Genomic DNA, 17,536 nt, shown 5'->3' on the forward strand with positions numbered 1-17,536 from the left:
CGCACAAAGCTACTCGAGGGCTATCTGTGCTAGCCGTCCCTAATTTATCAGTGTAAGACTAGAGGGAAGGCAGCTAGTCATCACCACCCACCGCCACCTCTTGGGCTACTCTTTTACCAACGAATAGTGGGATTGACCGTAACATTATAACGCCCCGACGGCTGAAAGGGCAAGCATGTTTGGTGTAACGGGGATTCGAACCCGCGTCCCTCGGATTACGAGTCGAACGCCTTAACCACCTGGCCATGCCGGGCCTCTTTTCAGAGAGAGACCTCCTGTTAAATTACACGTTCTTGCATTTTCCAGACTATCAGACCCAGTGGTTAGGGCACAATATGCAGGTCATGGATTCGAATCCCCTTCACCAAATATGATCGCCCTTTTCAGCCGTGGGAGCATTATAATGTTTCGATCACTCCCACTATTCGCAGGTAAAAATATATATGTAAAAACGGTTGGTTTGGGTTGAGAAAAATTTTTATGCAGAGGAGCGAACAACGTTTCGAACTTCTTCGGTCATCGTCAGTTTCACAAAGAAAGAAAGAGGTAACTGACCGATAGGTGACCACATGTTTGAAGGGGGGTTGTGTAACTGAGTGTAGGAATGTAGAGGGCGTGCTTAGATGTTTGATTATATTTATTAATATAGATATAAAGGTGTTCCTTTGTATTGGTTTATTTTGGGCTTGAGTTGTTGTATAAGTAAGGCTTCTTTAATTTTGCGTTTGTTTATGTTTGTTTCTTTATTTAGTATTTGAGTGTTTTCTATGGTTATGTTGTGTTTATTTGATTCGCAGTGTTCGAAACGTGTGAAGGTGACTTTTTATGTTCTTTGAATCTGGTTTCCATTTTTCTACTTGAATATAGAAGTCGTGGCAGTTATCACATTGTATTTTATAAATATTGTTGGTGTGGTGTTTGTCAGTGTAGTTTTTACATAGTGTAGACCTTAGTTTTGTGCCTGGTTTTTGAATAAATTTGGTATTAACTGGAATGTCATATTTTGTTACTAGTTTTTACCGAATGTTGGTTATTTTTCTGCTGATGTGGGAATATATGGTGTGTAGCAGTATATGGTCAACATAATTTGATAAAACAGAAAGATAAAAACAATCTTACAAAAGAGACATTAATTCCATTAAAAACCTAAAACAAGACAAAAACATAAATATTCTAAAAGCAGATAAAGGAAACACTATAGTCATAACGAACATGAATGAATACATCCAAAAATTGAAGAGCATCCTATCAGACAAATTTAAACCAATACACACAAACCCAAATAAAATACAATGTGATAACTGCCACGACTTCTATATTCAAGTAGAAAACTGGAAACCAGATTCAAAGAACACAAAAAGTCACCTTCACACGTTTTCGAACACTGCAAGTCAAATAAACACAACATAACCATAGAAAACACTGAAATACTAAATAAAGAAACAAACATAAACAAACGCAAAATTAAAGAAGCCTTACTTATACAACAACTCAAGCCCAAAATAAACCAATACAAAGGAACACCTTTATACCTATATTAATAAATATAATCAAACACCCAAGCACGCGCTCTACATTCCTACACCGAGTTACACAATCCCCTTCAATGTGATTAGCTATCGGTCAGTTACCTCTTTCATTCTTTGTGAACCGGCCTGGCATGGCCAAGCGCGTAAGGCATGCGACTCGTAATCCGAGGGTCGCGGTTTCGCGCCCGAGTCGCCCTAAACGTGCGCGCCCTCCCAGCCGTGGGGGCGTATAGTGTGACGGTCAATCCCACTATTCGTTGGTAAAAGAGTAGCCCAAGAGTTGGCGGTGGGTGGTGATGACTAGCTGCCTTCCCTCTAGTCTTACACTGCTAAATTAGGGACGGCTAGCACAGATAGCCTTCGAGTAACTTTGTGCGAAATTCCAAAAACAAAACATCTTTGTGAACCTGACGGTGATCGAAGAAGGTTGAAACGTTGTTCACTCCTCTGCATAAAAATTTTTCTCGACCCAAATCAGCCATTTTTACATATATATTTTTCTCTTCAAGTGGGTTTTTCTCGTCATTACTGATTATTATTTCATCTTGTCGGTAAAAGAGTGGCCCAAGTGTTGGCGGTGGGTGGTGCTGACTAGCAACCTTCCCTCTAGCCTATCGCTGCTAAATTATGAATTTCGAACATAGATAACCTTCAAATAGTTTCGTCCCCCACTAATACAGCGGTATGTCTACGCATTTACAACACTAAAATCAGGGGTTCGATTCCCCTTCGTCGGTTCCGAAGATAGCCCGATGTGGCTTTGTTGTACGAAAAAACAGTGGAATAGTTTTGCGCGAAATTCAAAATAAACCAGTCAAGATTTTCAAATTAGTTGCAGCATGTATCAGACAGTGACCAGTGTCTGAGATGAATTAACTTATAATATAAAGAATTAATTATCTAATTTTAGATTAAAATTTGGTATCAGCTGGTCAGTGACGATACTAACTTTTATATACTATTATTGTCATTCCTTTTGACGTATAATTTATTTCCTGCACTTTCAAATAATTACACGTTCTAATGACGATAAATAACACCATGATTACTCTATTACCGATCAACAATAGCTGTGACCTTTTCACAATAAAAACTATGGCTCCGTATTGGCTTCTGATAACGATGTACAATGAACAGTGATTAGACGCAACATAAAGGTTTTGAAGGATGTCAGTTTCCAACTGTTTTATGGTTTCATGTTTTACCCTGAAAGAAATGGAACTAGTGTTGGAGACAGTTTTACCCCTTAATTTTGTTTTACGATGATGAGCAATCTCAGCTTGAAAACTGTTTAGCTGTTATCTAATAAGGACCGGAGCATTGTACGTGAGGTATGTGGAGCGAGTATCACAGAGTTCAGGCAATACATAATTTTTTCACTTACGTGCCATGAGAAGTAGCTCTCATATTCAGTGAAACGTTACTAAAGTCTGAGCCGTCAGTGAAGCGTTGCACTGTCTAGAGGCCACCTGTCGGCAGATACTGCTCTCTGATCAATAGCGTATATTAGAGGTGGGGGTATTAAGTTGAAAACTTTCAGTTCCATAAAAACAATTTGTTTTAACAGGTAGCCGAGCAAACAGAAAACTGGTTATGAACGTCACTAATAAGCTACAATAACTTTGAAAAATATGGGAGGTTCCATGTCTGAGATGGAAGTCAAGTGTTCATACATCAATTATATTTTGGTCCATACACAAAGCTGGTTCGTATGGGCCAGTGACAAGAAAGAAGCTATTACAAAACTGGTCCGGCATGGCCAGGTGGGTTAAAGCGTTCGACTCGTAATCTGAGGGTCGCGGGTTCGCATTCCCGTGGCGCCAAACATGCTCGCCCTTTCAGCCGTTGGGGGCGTTATAATGTGCAGTCAATCGCACTATTCGTTGTTAAAAGAGTAGCTCAAGAGTTGGCGGTGGGTGGTGATGACTAGCTGCCTTCCCTCTAGTCTTACACTGCTAAATTAGGGACGGCTAGCGCAGATAGCCCTCGAGTAGCTTTGCGCGAAATTCAAAACAAACAAACAAGCTATTACTATAAAGAATCATCTTAAATATTTTATGCAGTTTGTAATAGAACATGTAGATGGTGCTGCAGATACGAGACAGAAGGTTTTGTGGTCAGACAAGACACAAATTGAGCTTTTTTGGTCTAAACTCAAAGCGTTACATCTCGTGTAATTTCAGCTCAGCAGATCATCCAGTTACCGCCATCCAAACTGTCAAGCATGGTGATAGCAGCATCATGTTAGTGAAATGTCTGGATTTAGAGGAAGATGGATGATTTAAAGTACAGGCGAACTATGGAGAATAACCTGCTTGAGTGGCATAGAACATAAACCTCGGTCGCAGGACAATGAATCGGAGTACAAGGCCAAATCTACTTTGGAATGATTTTAAAAGAAGAAAGTGAACGTCTTGAAGTGGTCCAATCAAAATCCTGACTTGAAGAAAGTGAGCGTCTTGAAGTGGTCCAATCAAAATCCTGACTTGAAGAAAGTGAACGTCTTGAAGTGGTCCAATCAGTATCCTGACTTGAAGAAAGTGAACGTCTTGAAGTGGTCCAATCAAAATCCTGACTTGAAGAAAGTGAACGTCTTGAAGTGGTCCAATCAGTATCCTGACTTGAAGAAAGTGAACGTCTTGAAGTGGTCCAATCAGTATCCTGACTTGAAGAAAGTGAACGTCTTGAAGTGGTCCAATCAAAATCCTGACTTGAAGAAAGTGAACGTCTTGAAGTGGTCCAATCAGTATCCTGACTTGAAGAAAGTGAACGTCTTGAAGTGGTCCAATCAAAATCCTGACTTGAATCTATTGGGAAATTAATGGCGAGACTTGAAAATTGCAGTCCATCAACAATTCCCAACGACCTTGTTAGAATTGGAGCAATTTCGACAAGAAGAATGGACAAAACTTATGCCATTCCATTGTGCAAAGCTAGTAGAGACCTATCCTAAAATACTTACAGCAGTGACTGCTGCTAAAGATGATTCTGACAGTTACAGACTTAGGGACAAATATTAATTTATATATTTTCTTTGCAGGGTTGTTGACATTCACCCTTCTTCACACATAACAGTGTTAAGTTTTATCGTTAAAATTTTGTATAAAAACATGTTTATTAAAACAATTGTTTACATTATTTGTAATTTTTTCATCAAAATGTGACATTGTTGGTATATGTGAAAACGTTTGAAAGGCACTTTATAGAGCAGGAAGCTAATCTTGAAAACAAATATATTCCAACTAATAATTAACAATGGAAGTTAGCGTTGCAGTTACACTGAAGAAAAGTAAACACGGTCTTGTTATCAACGTGTCCAAAATTTATTATTTAAAGTAACGATTTATATCGACAGATGGCAATGCAGTTCTTAGCTTCACTTAATAGTCACGACAGTGATCTTTAAAACATCTCGAATAATTTAAAACACATTAATAAAAAAGATGAAATGAGGGAGGTTCTTTGGAACGTCATTAAGCAATCAGATATTATCATAAATATAATATTTTTTCAGGCACATTGTGCTACCATATGTAGAGTAGAAAACACAAAAATCGATATTAAATGTTTTCGATATGCTCTCTTCGGAAGAAAGCATCTCATCATATGAACGATAAAAGGGCCCATACAGTACCTTTAAGCGGAAACAGTGTGTATTCATACATATGTATATACATAGATTAAAATAAGAATCCTTATAATCAGATCTTTTGGTGAGAATCGGATTAAAGTTTTTAATTTTTATCTTCATATTTTGAACCTACGTGTTTTTCTACCATCATGTTTATCTACCTATCTGTATACTAACATGTAATCCATAAACGCAAAAAGATAAGAGACTTCAGAAACATATATGATAGTAAATATGTAATTAGAAAATTATACAGTCGTGTGTAAGTGGACGAAAATTGTCATGAAACACAAACAAGTGAAATATCTTAACCTGAAGATGACCAAGGAAGGTCGAAACGTTGTTCTCTCCTTATCAATAAAAGTGTTTATACCCATACCAGACGTTCTGAGATACAAAGTGTGCGTTTGTACACTATTTGTCAAGAGGTGAAATAAATGTAACACCGCTTCTACACGTTCTGAGATAAAAAGTGTGCGTTTGTACACTGTTTGTCAAGAGGTGAAATAAATGTAACACCACTTCTACACGTTCTGAAATACAAAGTGTGCGTTTGTACATTGTTTGTCAAGAAGTGAAATAAATGTAACACCACTTTTACACGTTCTGAGATACAAAGTGTACGTTTGTACATTGTTTGTCAAGAAGTGAAATAAATGTAACACCACTTCTACACGTTGAGATACAAAGTGTGCGTTTGTACATTGTTTGTCAAGAGGTGAAATAAATGTAACACCACTTCTACAGATGGAATAACTAACGAACCTGGGAGATAAAGATGGTGTAAACTAGACAACGGTAACCAATTTCTTTGAAATATAGATTATTATTTCAGTGTATACCTAGGTATGTACATTATATAACCTCCTATAATACTTTCTGTTGCTCGTGATGACTAGAAACCCACTTGAAGTTTGTTCATTTGTTTTTCGAATTTCTCACAAAGCTACTCGAGGACTATCTGCGCTAGCCGTCCCTAATTTAGCAGTGTAAGACTAGAGGGAAGGCAGCTAGTCATCACCACCCACCGCCAACTCTTGGGCTACTCTTTTACCAACGAATAGTGGGATTGACCGTTACATTATAACGCCCCACGGCTGAAAGGGCGAGCATGTTTGGCGCGACGGGGATGCGAACCCGCGACCCTCAGATTACGAGTCGCTTCCCCCCTCCCACTTGAAGTAAAAATGTATTTATTAAATGGCTGGTATAGGTGTTAACACTTTTAAGTAAAATAAAATTATGTTCTTTATTTTAATTAAAGTTTCAAACAAATACCAGCCGACTTATGAATATTTTATATTGTTCGTTGCTGTTAGACCCAGGATGTAGTTCCTTACAGAAACTCTTAACACGCGCAGTTTCTGTTTACAATTTTAGTTGCAAGAACGTATGATAGTCATACCTGAATAAATTTATACTTCAAAAACAGGAAACTACTATGTCTTCTTTGGGATTGTCTAACCGAGCTTGAAGGGTGATTTGGTGAGAGTTCAAAAATGGAAATGAAGCTAAAGTGATAACAAGACTTGGGCGAAATGCCTGGAAAACTGGAGTCACGTGATAACTACAGCTGATTAGAGGATTTCCGCTCTGTCGGTGCAGCTGTACTGACGACACGTGTCGTTCATAGCTCGTGAAGTGTTTCATTTATTTATCTATCTCGTAAACAACTGCACTTCTTTAATGCCCTATACATTGTTCAAACGTTGCAGAGCAAAATTACAATTCATTGTTTATACAATGAAATGAAATAGGGCGTTTCGAAAATCAAGAATTGAAACATTTATTAATTACATAATTTAACAAATAAATGACTTATTTGTAATATATTTAAAGGCCGATTTTAAATACTTTACACTATAATCGACGACAATGTTGTTATTAACCACATAGCTATATATGAGGTTATTTGACTCACGTGTATCGAACTCCGATGTTTAGTATTATAAGCCCTCGAACTTATCGCTCAGCCACCGAAGGCAAATAAAAAGATATGTAGCGAAATATGTAATTACGACAAACTGCACACCAACAACTTTGTATTAATCTAGAATATTCCACCTTTAATTACCAGTTCAGGTTGAGCGATGGTGGTTGTAAAACCAGAGTCTTGTAAGTGTTCTCAACCCTGAATCTGTTAATTGTAGGTGGACTAGTTTCTTTACGTCTGTCACTCCCTCCAGTAGCTCAGTGGAATACCTGAGAGCTTACACCTCTAAAAACCTGGTTTTGGTATTTGTGGTGGTTAGAAGCAGATTGCTCGGTATGTAGCTTTGCGCTTACCAACAAACAGTGTATTCAAATAATGTACTAATGTCAGTTGGGGATTCAAACCCGTGACCCTTGGATTAAGAGGCAAATGCCTTAATCACCTAACCATGCCGTAAATACAAAGTATAAACAAAAATGATACTGTTTACTTATACTAATGATGATATTTGTAATTTTATTGTTGTAATCCTTTTGATTTTTTTTGTTGATTTACTGTCGTTTCCGCCATCTTATCTATTAGATAAAAGTTGTTCATTATTCTTCTATAAATCTTGTTTTTTATTCTTCTAATTCCTATTCTACATTTTTGCTTTTTTTGTCTACTTTTAATTGTTTTTAACTTTATTTTATTTTTGTTTCTTTTTTTTTCTTTTCATCTTCCATCAAATGTCGTCGAATCTGTGGGATACCATAAAGTACTACGCTCACTCTATGCTGTGGACGTTTCAAAATTGAAACGGTATTGACCTGAGCATAGGTTGCAGCTGATTGAGAGCTTCATTAGTTCAAAATCAGAGTTGGTTTGTCATAAATACATATACGTTGAATAAATTCTGTTTAAATTCCTCTGTTTCTTGAGTTGCCCTTTCAGCCGTGGGGCCGTAATAATGTGACGGTCAATCCCACTATTCTTTGGTAAAAGAGTAGCTCAACAGTTTGCGGTGAGTGATGATGACTAGCTGCCTTCCCTCTAGTCTTATACTTCTAAATTATGGACGGCTAGCGCAGATAGCCTTTCAAAGGCTTTGCGCGAAATTCTAAAAAACAAACAAACAAAACTTTTAATAATAATAAATGTCATGTTTCTTTAATAATAATAAATGGCACATTACGTTTAATCATAGTTAGTGGCACGTTACTTTTAACCATATTAAATGCAAATGAATGAATGTAGATTATATCAATAATTTTGATGAGAATGACCTCAAAGTGTTGTACAAGAACAAGGTCTTGGTGTAGTGGTTGATCAGTTTCTCAAGTCAATTGAGCAATGTGCTGATGCTGATGGTAGAATTTTTGGTTGTTTGTACAGGTATACCGAACACAAGTTTGTAAAGGGGTTATAATGTCATTGTACAGGCCATCAGTTAGGCAACATCTGAAGTGCTGTGCCCAGTCTTGGGTTTCGTACCTAAGAAAGAACATTGAGATTTTTTTAAAGATTCAGAGAATGACTACTGAGATAAAATCTGGAGCGGATTGGCTAAGATCTTGTTTTGTCTTGAGAAAAAACTTGAAACCTGTTTGAGGTTGTTTCAGGCACTGATTTTGTTGATAAGCCATAAATTTTTTTCCCATATTTCATGGTGAGAATAGTAAGACTGTGAGACACAATTACGCCATCTTCAGTTTTACGCCATCTTCAGTTTTATGTTTTTAGCAGAGTGACTGGCCTCTGGAACAGGTTGACTTTGGATTTGGTGAATGCAGTTAATTGAAAGGGATTTAAGGGAAAACTTGATACGTACTTGAATGATAAGAGATAAACCTGAGATTTATTACGGAATATCTACCTTTATGGGAAACTTTCTCACTGTTCCATCAGTTAGCACACACAAATGTACCTTGTATGTCATCTGATTATTAAATACTAGACTGGTTCTCACTGCTTCAATACTGCACCCAGTGTCTCTTAGAACTTTCATTTTCTTGTTCTCAACATAGCTTTCACCCACTGCCAAGTTGTGAGTTTTTGGCACCTATCAATATATGTAACATGCTCCAATAACTGCTGTTGATCCATTTGCTAACTTGATCTGACAATTAGTCATGCACTGATCAATCATGGACGTCACTTTCTTCTTGTGCTACATCTGAAGTGGTTTATTAATTCTGTATCTCAGAAAGGCTGGTATGGGTATTAACACTTTTATTTATAAGCAGAAAACAACATTTCGACCTTTCTAGGTCGACCAACCTGCAGATGATCTAGGAAGGTCGAAACGTTGTTCTCTGCTTTATTAGTAAAAGTGTTAATACCATACCAGCCGTCCTGAGATACGTTTTTAATTCAAGTGGGTTTCACGTCATCAAGAATTGTTTTATTGTTTGTTTTGACTGCAGCACCCATAATGCCAGTTACAATTTTCTTGTTGTTTGTCAGCACCATATTTATAATTAGCTCTACCTGTTTTATGTTTAGATTTCTGTGTTTGCTTGTTCGTGATGGTCTTGCACTCTTTTGCAATGTGTCCTGTTTTATAACGAACATAGCATCTGTTTTTTAATCTTCTGTCATCTTTGGTAGACTTCTGTTCCTATTAAGCCACCATTGGTTTCGATTTTAACTTCGTGTTCTTGGAGTTGCCCACTATACCCCCTTCATGAACTTTCATAAACCGTTCTGCTAGTTTGATCATCTCATCCGTGTTTCTTGGTGTTCTCTCCTTTAGGAATAGTGGAATGTCAGTTGAGCATCTGATAAAGAACTGTCCCTCAAAACTACTGTCACATTTAGCCATGTCAGTCTATATCGTGATAGAAGTGACACAAACTGAAATATATTTTATCCAATGTCACATCTCTGAACTTCCAATAAAAACTTTATTCCAGAAGTTCATATCGTTTTAGCAAGACCACTTTTAATTTGTCATAGTCTATAAAATTTTCTGAAGTCATGCCTGCACATACTTGTAGACCTTCTTTTGTAAGAAGTGAATTGACACAGTCTGCTCAGTTGCTTTGTCCCAGTTCCGACTTTCGGTGAATATCTTTCATATCTCTCCAAGAAACCATCCACGTCATTCTGTGTTCATCAGATTTGGACAATTTGGGTCCTTCATCTTTCTGTTGGGTGAGCATGACGATTCTAAATTGTACTCTTATCCTCTCTATTTCCAGATTAGGATTCTTTTAGTGTAAGTGTTTGTGAGTTACTGGTGATAAATTTGAACAATAAACAGAAAGCACGCAAGTCACTTGTTTTTAAACAATATATTCGAAACAAGTCAAAGGTATATGCAAAAATTCTTCACACTATAGGAAAACACAAGATTATCTGAAACTCTACAAAATTTCACTTTCTTGTCAAATGTCCACGCAGGCCGATTTAATTATTTTATAATCGAATTTGCAAGATTAACTGATTTTTTCTACTTTGCTTCATACTATACAATGTGCGATACATTCACTTACGTTACCTTGTTGGTTAACAAAATTGTACCTCAAACAATAATAGTATTCTTTTCGTCAAAGTACACACAGGCGAATTCAATTACTTTAGAACCTTTGACAAGAGAAATTATTCTCATTCACTCTATAAAACTGTGAAATTCGCTTTAACATACCGCCCATTATGACTAATCACTCACACATCAGCTAACTTAACGTTTCCCAACTTTTATTTGTGACTACTTGATCCCTTGGTCACCTGTATTCATACACTGTTCACTGAGGCCTCGAACCTTTTATAAACTACATGACGATGTAATGGTAAAGAGAAAAACATCGAAGATTCGAGTAACTTGGCGTCAACGATACTGCAACGATTGAACCACACACACACACACACAGACAACATACGACTCCTATCGAACTACGACCAAACTTGCCACAGCTATCACCTTTAAAATAATTATTTTTAACTTTCTTGTTATGAAAAGAAATACCATTTAATATTAGATCACTAAATAACACCTTCTACACTAAACAGATTTATATATCTGATAGTGTCTTCATCTAGTTTAACTAATATTAGATTACTAAATAACACCTTCTTTACAAAACAGATTTATATATCTGATAGTGTCTTCATCTAGTTTAAATAATATTAGATCACTAAATAACACCTTCTACACTAAACAGATTTATATATCTGATAGTGTCTTCATCTAGTTTAACTAATATTAGATTACTAAATAACACCTTCTTTACAAAACAGATTTATATATCTGATAGTGTCTTCATCTAGTTTAAATAATATTAGATCACTAAATAACACCTTCTACAGTAAACAGATTTATATATCTGATAGTGTCTTCATCTAGTTAAAAGGGATGAGGAACATTATTTTTCAACTACAAAAAAAATAAACTGCTAATGATTTGTAAAAATGGAAAAGGAACAACATGGAAACTTTCCGTGGCTGTAGTTTTGAAGATTGGTGTTTGTACTTAAAGTGGTTAGGGGGATAGACTTGCAAAGTGTGGGTCGTGGGTTCAAATCTCCGTAATACCCAAACATGCTCGCCCTTTCAGCCATGGGGGCTTTATAAAGATGCGATCAATTCCACTATTTGTTAAGAAAAGAGTAGCCCAAGAGATGGCGGCGAGTGGTGAGAACTGTTTCCTTCTAGTCTCATATTGCTAAATTAGAGACGGCTAGCACAGATAGCCCTCCTATGGTTGTGTAGCTTTGCGCGAAATTCCTAAAAATCAAACTACTTTTATATACCACTAAAATGTGTATATCAGATCACGTGACAGCCATCTGCCACATTCTTTTCACAAAAGTGAGCTCACAGTTACAATTCACATAATAATAGTAGTTGTGCCTTAAGATAGCTGGGAATATACTTTCGGTAAGCTTGTATTGATTCTCAATCAGTAATAACATACCTTGCTCGTTAAGTTTTGTCGAAGCATAAACTGACCAATGAGTTCAGAGCCTTAAGCTGCCATTTTTTTCTTCCTTCTGAAGTGTCAGTTGACTAATGACTTTAGAGTCTTAAGTTGGTACCTTCCTCTTCTTTCTGAAGCGTCAGTTGACCAGTGAGTTTAGAGTTTAGGCTGGTACCTTTGTGCTTAGAGCCCAAGTTGGACTAATTGTAACGATAACAAATAATTAATTGTGAAGATATGTGACATGTTATCCAAATATTTTAGGTCACTTGTGTAAAGGACTATGAAACAAAGAATAACAAATTATGATTAATTTTAGTTTATCGACGTTACCACACGGGGGCGTATAGTTATTGATATCATTTAAAGTTTTAAAGTTGTTTTTTAACGTATACCACGCTGTTTTAAGGCCTAAATCTTAGACCTTGAAACACGACTTTGCATCTAAATCAGGCAGACATATTAATCCTGTCTTAAAGACAGGAAAGAGATACAATACATTAGCAACTGCTACTATACTCTCAAACAACAAACAAACAATAAAAAGAAAACACCCGATAAAGTCATTTATAAAATAAAAACATAAGAGCGTGCATCACAAGGCGATGTGTTCTACTTTTCGAGTATAAAAATTAAATCCATCTTGCACTCGTCATGGCGTTCTTACAGCCAAGATAACTTATCATCAGTAAATCCACTTGCATTTTCTGTTCTCTTGTATTATATAAACAAAAACATCGGTGTATTGATATTTCAACAAGAACGTCACTTTACACACAGATATAAAAAAACTGACGACGCAGAGATCCTTAAGGTTCAGCTTTAGCAATCCTTAGATTTGAATTACTGTCCAGGTGTAATTCAGCCATTCAGCAACCACAATAATTTTACCAGCTTCAAACCGAATGAAGGGATTAATTGTTATTTTATAGCTCTCAGTTCGCTGCCCGGCACTTTAACCATTAGGCCACTCCAGGGTCCAAGATGATATAACTCTTCAAGATATGAACTTCTCCCAAATATAATCAAACAGAAATTACATTTAATCCACTAAATTAACAAACAACAGCCACAGCATTAAATTGTACACAAAAGCGTTAACTCTGTGTACAAATATAAAACTATCAGGTCAAAATTCTTGAATATAATTCAGTAATGATAAAACAAGGAAAACAAACATTTTAATGCAAAAGAGAAAAAAATTTTAATCATTTAAACGTATTACTCTTTGTCAAAATACGGTTTAGAGTAAATGTATTAGAAATGTGACTTTCGTGATAATTCAGGTATACTGGTTTACTGATAACTTCACTAAATGTTCACATACGGTTTCGCCAAGTTACTAAGAACGCTTCAGAAACATCTATTGATGGGGTTTTTCTTTTTTGAAGTTTGCGCAAAGCTACACGAGGGCTATCTGCGCTAGCCATCCCTAATTTAGCAGTGTAAGACTAAAGGGAAAGCAGCTAATTATCACCACCCACCGCCAACTCTTGGGCTACTCTTTTACCAATGAATAGTGGGATTGACCCTCACATTATAATCCCCCATGGCTGAAAGGGCTAGCATGTTTGATGTGACGGGGATTCGAACCCTCGATTTTCGTGTTACAAGTCGAGTGTCTTAACCCACCTGGCCATGTCGGGCCTTTGACGGTGTTTTTACCCACCTGGCCGTGTCGGGCATTCTCGTGTTACGAGTCGAGTGTCTTAACCCACGTGGCCATGTCGGGCCTTTGACGGTGTATTAACCCATGTGGCCGTGTCGGGCATTCTCGTGTTACGAGTCGAGTGTCTTAACCCACCTGGTCGTGTCGGGCATTCTCGTGTTACGAGTCGAGTGTCTTAGCAGTGTAAGACTAGAGGGAAAGCAGTTAGTCATCACCACTCAGCGCCACCTCTTAGGCTACTCTTTTACCATCGAATTGGGGGGGATTAATCGTCACATTTTAACGCCCTCATCGCTGAAAGGACGAGCATGTTTGGTATAACGGGAATTCGAACCTGCGACCCTCATATTAAGAGTTAAGCGCCTTAGCCACCTGGCCATGCTGGGTGTACACTACACTACAGTAAACATGAAATAAACATCCGCTCCTAGCAAATACTGAACTAGAAACTACAATATAAACGTTATTATTATCTAGATAAATTAATTCCTCTGTATATTAACGTTAAAATTGCTATCCCTTCTCAAACTATTAACTTTGGACAGTATGTTAAAAATTGCTTTTCTTTGTTTGAACCATTGAATTTGAACAATAAAATTTGACATTAGTTCTTGAATTATCACTTGGCATAATAGCTTTAAAGATGGAATTATTTACATAAACTACTTACTTTGGGCAGGAAGTTTAAAGTTAACATTAATTGTAAAACCCATTACAATGAAGGTACTAAACTGATAAAGAAAACAAATATGAGGCCCGGATAACTCAGTCGGTAGATCGTGAGGCTTTTAACCTAACCATCCAGGTTTCGAGACTATGTTTTATTTACAACGCTGAAATCAGGGGTTCGATTCCCTCGGTGGGTTCAGCAGTTATCACGATGTGGCTTTGATATAAGAAAACACAACACATTCACGTTCAATAGTAATATTCTAAGCTTGGTTTACACAGTGTGTTGTGGCCTTATTTACGTTTTGAAAAATTTTATACCAGAAATAATACGTAAACTCTTTCGACGTATTATAAAATTATTATAATTTCGGTTATATACTAAAATTATATATATTTTTAACTCTTGTAATAATTTCAAGATTCTATGCTTTCAAAAAGCGAATTAATTTTGAAGAATTTAACTTGAAATAAATCATTTTCGTGTTTCTTTTTGTTTGTTTTTTTCAATTCTAAAACTAAGATCCAACGACATATCTTTCCAGACGAAAACCTACGCGTATTTCTACGTGTGTGATTGGATGCTACCGGTTAAACAGGAAGTTTTACTAGTAAGAATATGGAAATAGTATTTAAACTTATGTTAATGTGTAACCAAAAAACAGGAAAAAGAATAAGTAAATTTTTAATATTTTTACATTTAATTAAATTTTATAATTAAATATTATTAACAAGTTGGTATTTGTTATAAAATATTGTGAATTCTGAGTCTGTTACTTGCTAAATTACTTAAATTCTCCTAACCTTTACCATGGACAGCTGGCGCGTGTAAACCTACGCTATGACTGTCACCGCTCCAGCTGATTCTTTATGTTGTTTTAACAAACATCCGCAATAGCAAAGAGAGCAGAAAGAAACAAGCTTTATTTCAAAATTGTTTAACTGCTTTCATCATTTTTAGTAATATTAATAAATATATGAGAATTATAAAATTCTGCTTCATAAAATATAGTTCAACTAGCTCTATTAAATTCATCTTGAGGCAAAGCATACCACTGTAGCTCTCGCCACCACTGCGTTTCCCGCCAAACGCAGCCTCTTGATGAATTAAGTCAGTTGTTGTAAACAGAGTCAGTTGTTACACCATACTCGGCTGTGGATTAGAGACGTTGTAGTTGTGATTTCACGTTCTCTAACGTAAATTCAAAGGATGGCTTTATACCAGCAAAATAGTGTCAGAAAAAGAACACTCCAAGAACTAAAATGCAGGAAGAGGAAGGCATTGGTAGTCTGTGCAGGTAACAACAAAATACTGAATTACTGTTGATGAAGATAAACATCTCATTTATTTTGGTATTTTTCGTTTTCGCTAACTTGACATTGAAATTACTAGTCTAATCACACCGATGAACGGGCCAATAGCCTTACGGTATTAACTGAAGACGGAAACGATTAGCTGTTGAATAATACTTCGTAATTATTATTACATTACTGGTATTATTAACTATGGAGTTTGATTTATGATGTGTTAACCAATGAGTTATAAAACTAATAAGTAAATCCCAAAATTATTATTGTTATAATATTTGTAATTGGTTGATTTAGGCACTCGGTGTGTAATGACATTTGAATAAGTTATTTGTTTACATTAACTTGTATTTTGTACGTTGTAAGTATATTGGTATAATTGTGGTTGGCATTCTCTTTACATCAGTGTCTTTAGCCTAAGAATTTAACTTCGTTAATGGCTGGGAACCGCTTGTAAGTTTAATTGTACATACCCCTATTGAAACATAACTTGTAGTTATAGTTATACATGATTTCTAAGTTTTATTTTGCAGTTAACGCTTGTTAACTTCACTACATTTTGTCAAGATATACGTAGCGTGTTTCAAATGTGTTCACAATTTTTGTCACAGTTGTGGTTTTATAATAAAATAGTGTATCGGTTGTTAAACTTGTATAGAGTTGAATATCAATAACACTTAGGCCTACTGTAGTAAGGTCGGCAGTGTTGACATTGGCGACACAGGTTATATGGGAATTAGCACAATAATTATAACTGTTTTAAGATTATCCATACTCGTAAGCGTAAATTTCATTAGCTGTGGGAAGTATATATATGTATATATACAAACATACATATTTCTCGAAAGACTTTGGAATAAATTGAACAGATGCGAGTTAAACGTGCCTCTGGTTTTCAATTCAGAACCTCCAATGTAAGAAAAATATCCAAGAAATTGTGATGAAATAGGGCATTGTGTTATAATTTATTTACCCGTACACACCATCTTATACCAACAGTTTATGAACGCAAGTACATAAAAGCATATCTTTTGATCGTATATTTTGTATATGTAAATACTCGTTTTACATCTGCCGGCCCTAAAAACCGGCAAAACATCCTGGCATAAAGCCGGCTACAGTGAAGTTTCACACCCACTACAGTGGAATAAAACAATGGCGGTAAAAACTTTGGCATTGTGCCAAGTGGAAGAAGTAATATCGGTAGTATTGACGACAGACAAATTATGTCATGGGATGTGTGTGTTGTACGTGATATACATTAACATATAATCTAAGTTCAACCGGTATTTTTATGTATTAAAAAAACAACTTTAATAAAGCTTATGAATTAGTTTAAATTTTATTTTAACGAAAACAGAAAACGATAATTTATAATCTCATTAAGCTTTGTAGTCAATTTGCAGTGTCTAAAAATTTGCTAATATATTTTGAATAACCATTTATCGAAAACTAATAACAGAATAGCTAACTTGCAAACCATAATACATTATACAAAGGTGTATTTTAATAGCTAAGCAAAATTAATAAGTAACTTTAATCATCGATATATTCTTAAGATGACTTGTTTTACATCATGAATATTTTCATTGTATATATTCAGTTGTACTGATGAATACAGTATGGACAGAAATAATTATAATTTTTATATAAAAATTACATTTCAGACTTGGTAACCAGCCAATATCTCCGAAAACACAGTTAGAACACGAGAAGCGAATACGACGAGAAATAGCGAATAATAACGAACGAAGACGTATGCAAAGCATCAACGCAGGGTTTCAGTCACTGAGGGCGTTGTTGCCCTTAAATGAAGGAGAGAAACTGAGCAAGGTATATATATATATATATATATATAAATAGAGAGAATCTCGAGCAGTAGTGTTTAATAGGGTTG

The 17,536-nt window shown here is 36.0% G+C and overlaps 1 protein-coding gene across 2 annotated transcripts in view; it reads left to right on the forward strand.

Annotated features, from left to right (window-relative positions):
- Positions 1-17,536, forward strand: part of LOC143230010 (transcription factor AP-4-like) — a 127,876-nt gene that overhangs the window by 96,680 nt on the left and 13,660 nt on the right. The window contains exons 1-2 of one of the 2 annotated variants that reach the window (XM_076462955.1): positions 15,391-15,629; positions 17,307-17,472. In XM_076462955.1, the coding sequence (XP_076319070.1) occupies positions 15,595-15,629; positions 17,307-17,472 (201 nt within the window). In that variant the 5' untranslated portion in view covers positions 15,391-15,594. Of the gene's footprint in view, positions 1-15,390; positions 15,630-17,306; positions 17,473-17,536 lie in introns of those variants that run through there. The other variant, XM_076462954.1, reaches the window with a different exon arrangement.

This window comes from Tachypleus tridentatus, chromosome 10, assembly GCF_004210375.1.
Source record: "Tachypleus tridentatus isolate NWPU-2018 chromosome 10, ASM421037v1, whole genome shotgun sequence".
Taxonomy (NCBI): Eukaryota; Metazoa; Arthropoda; class Merostomata; order Xiphosura; family Limulidae; genus Tachypleus; species Tachypleus tridentatus.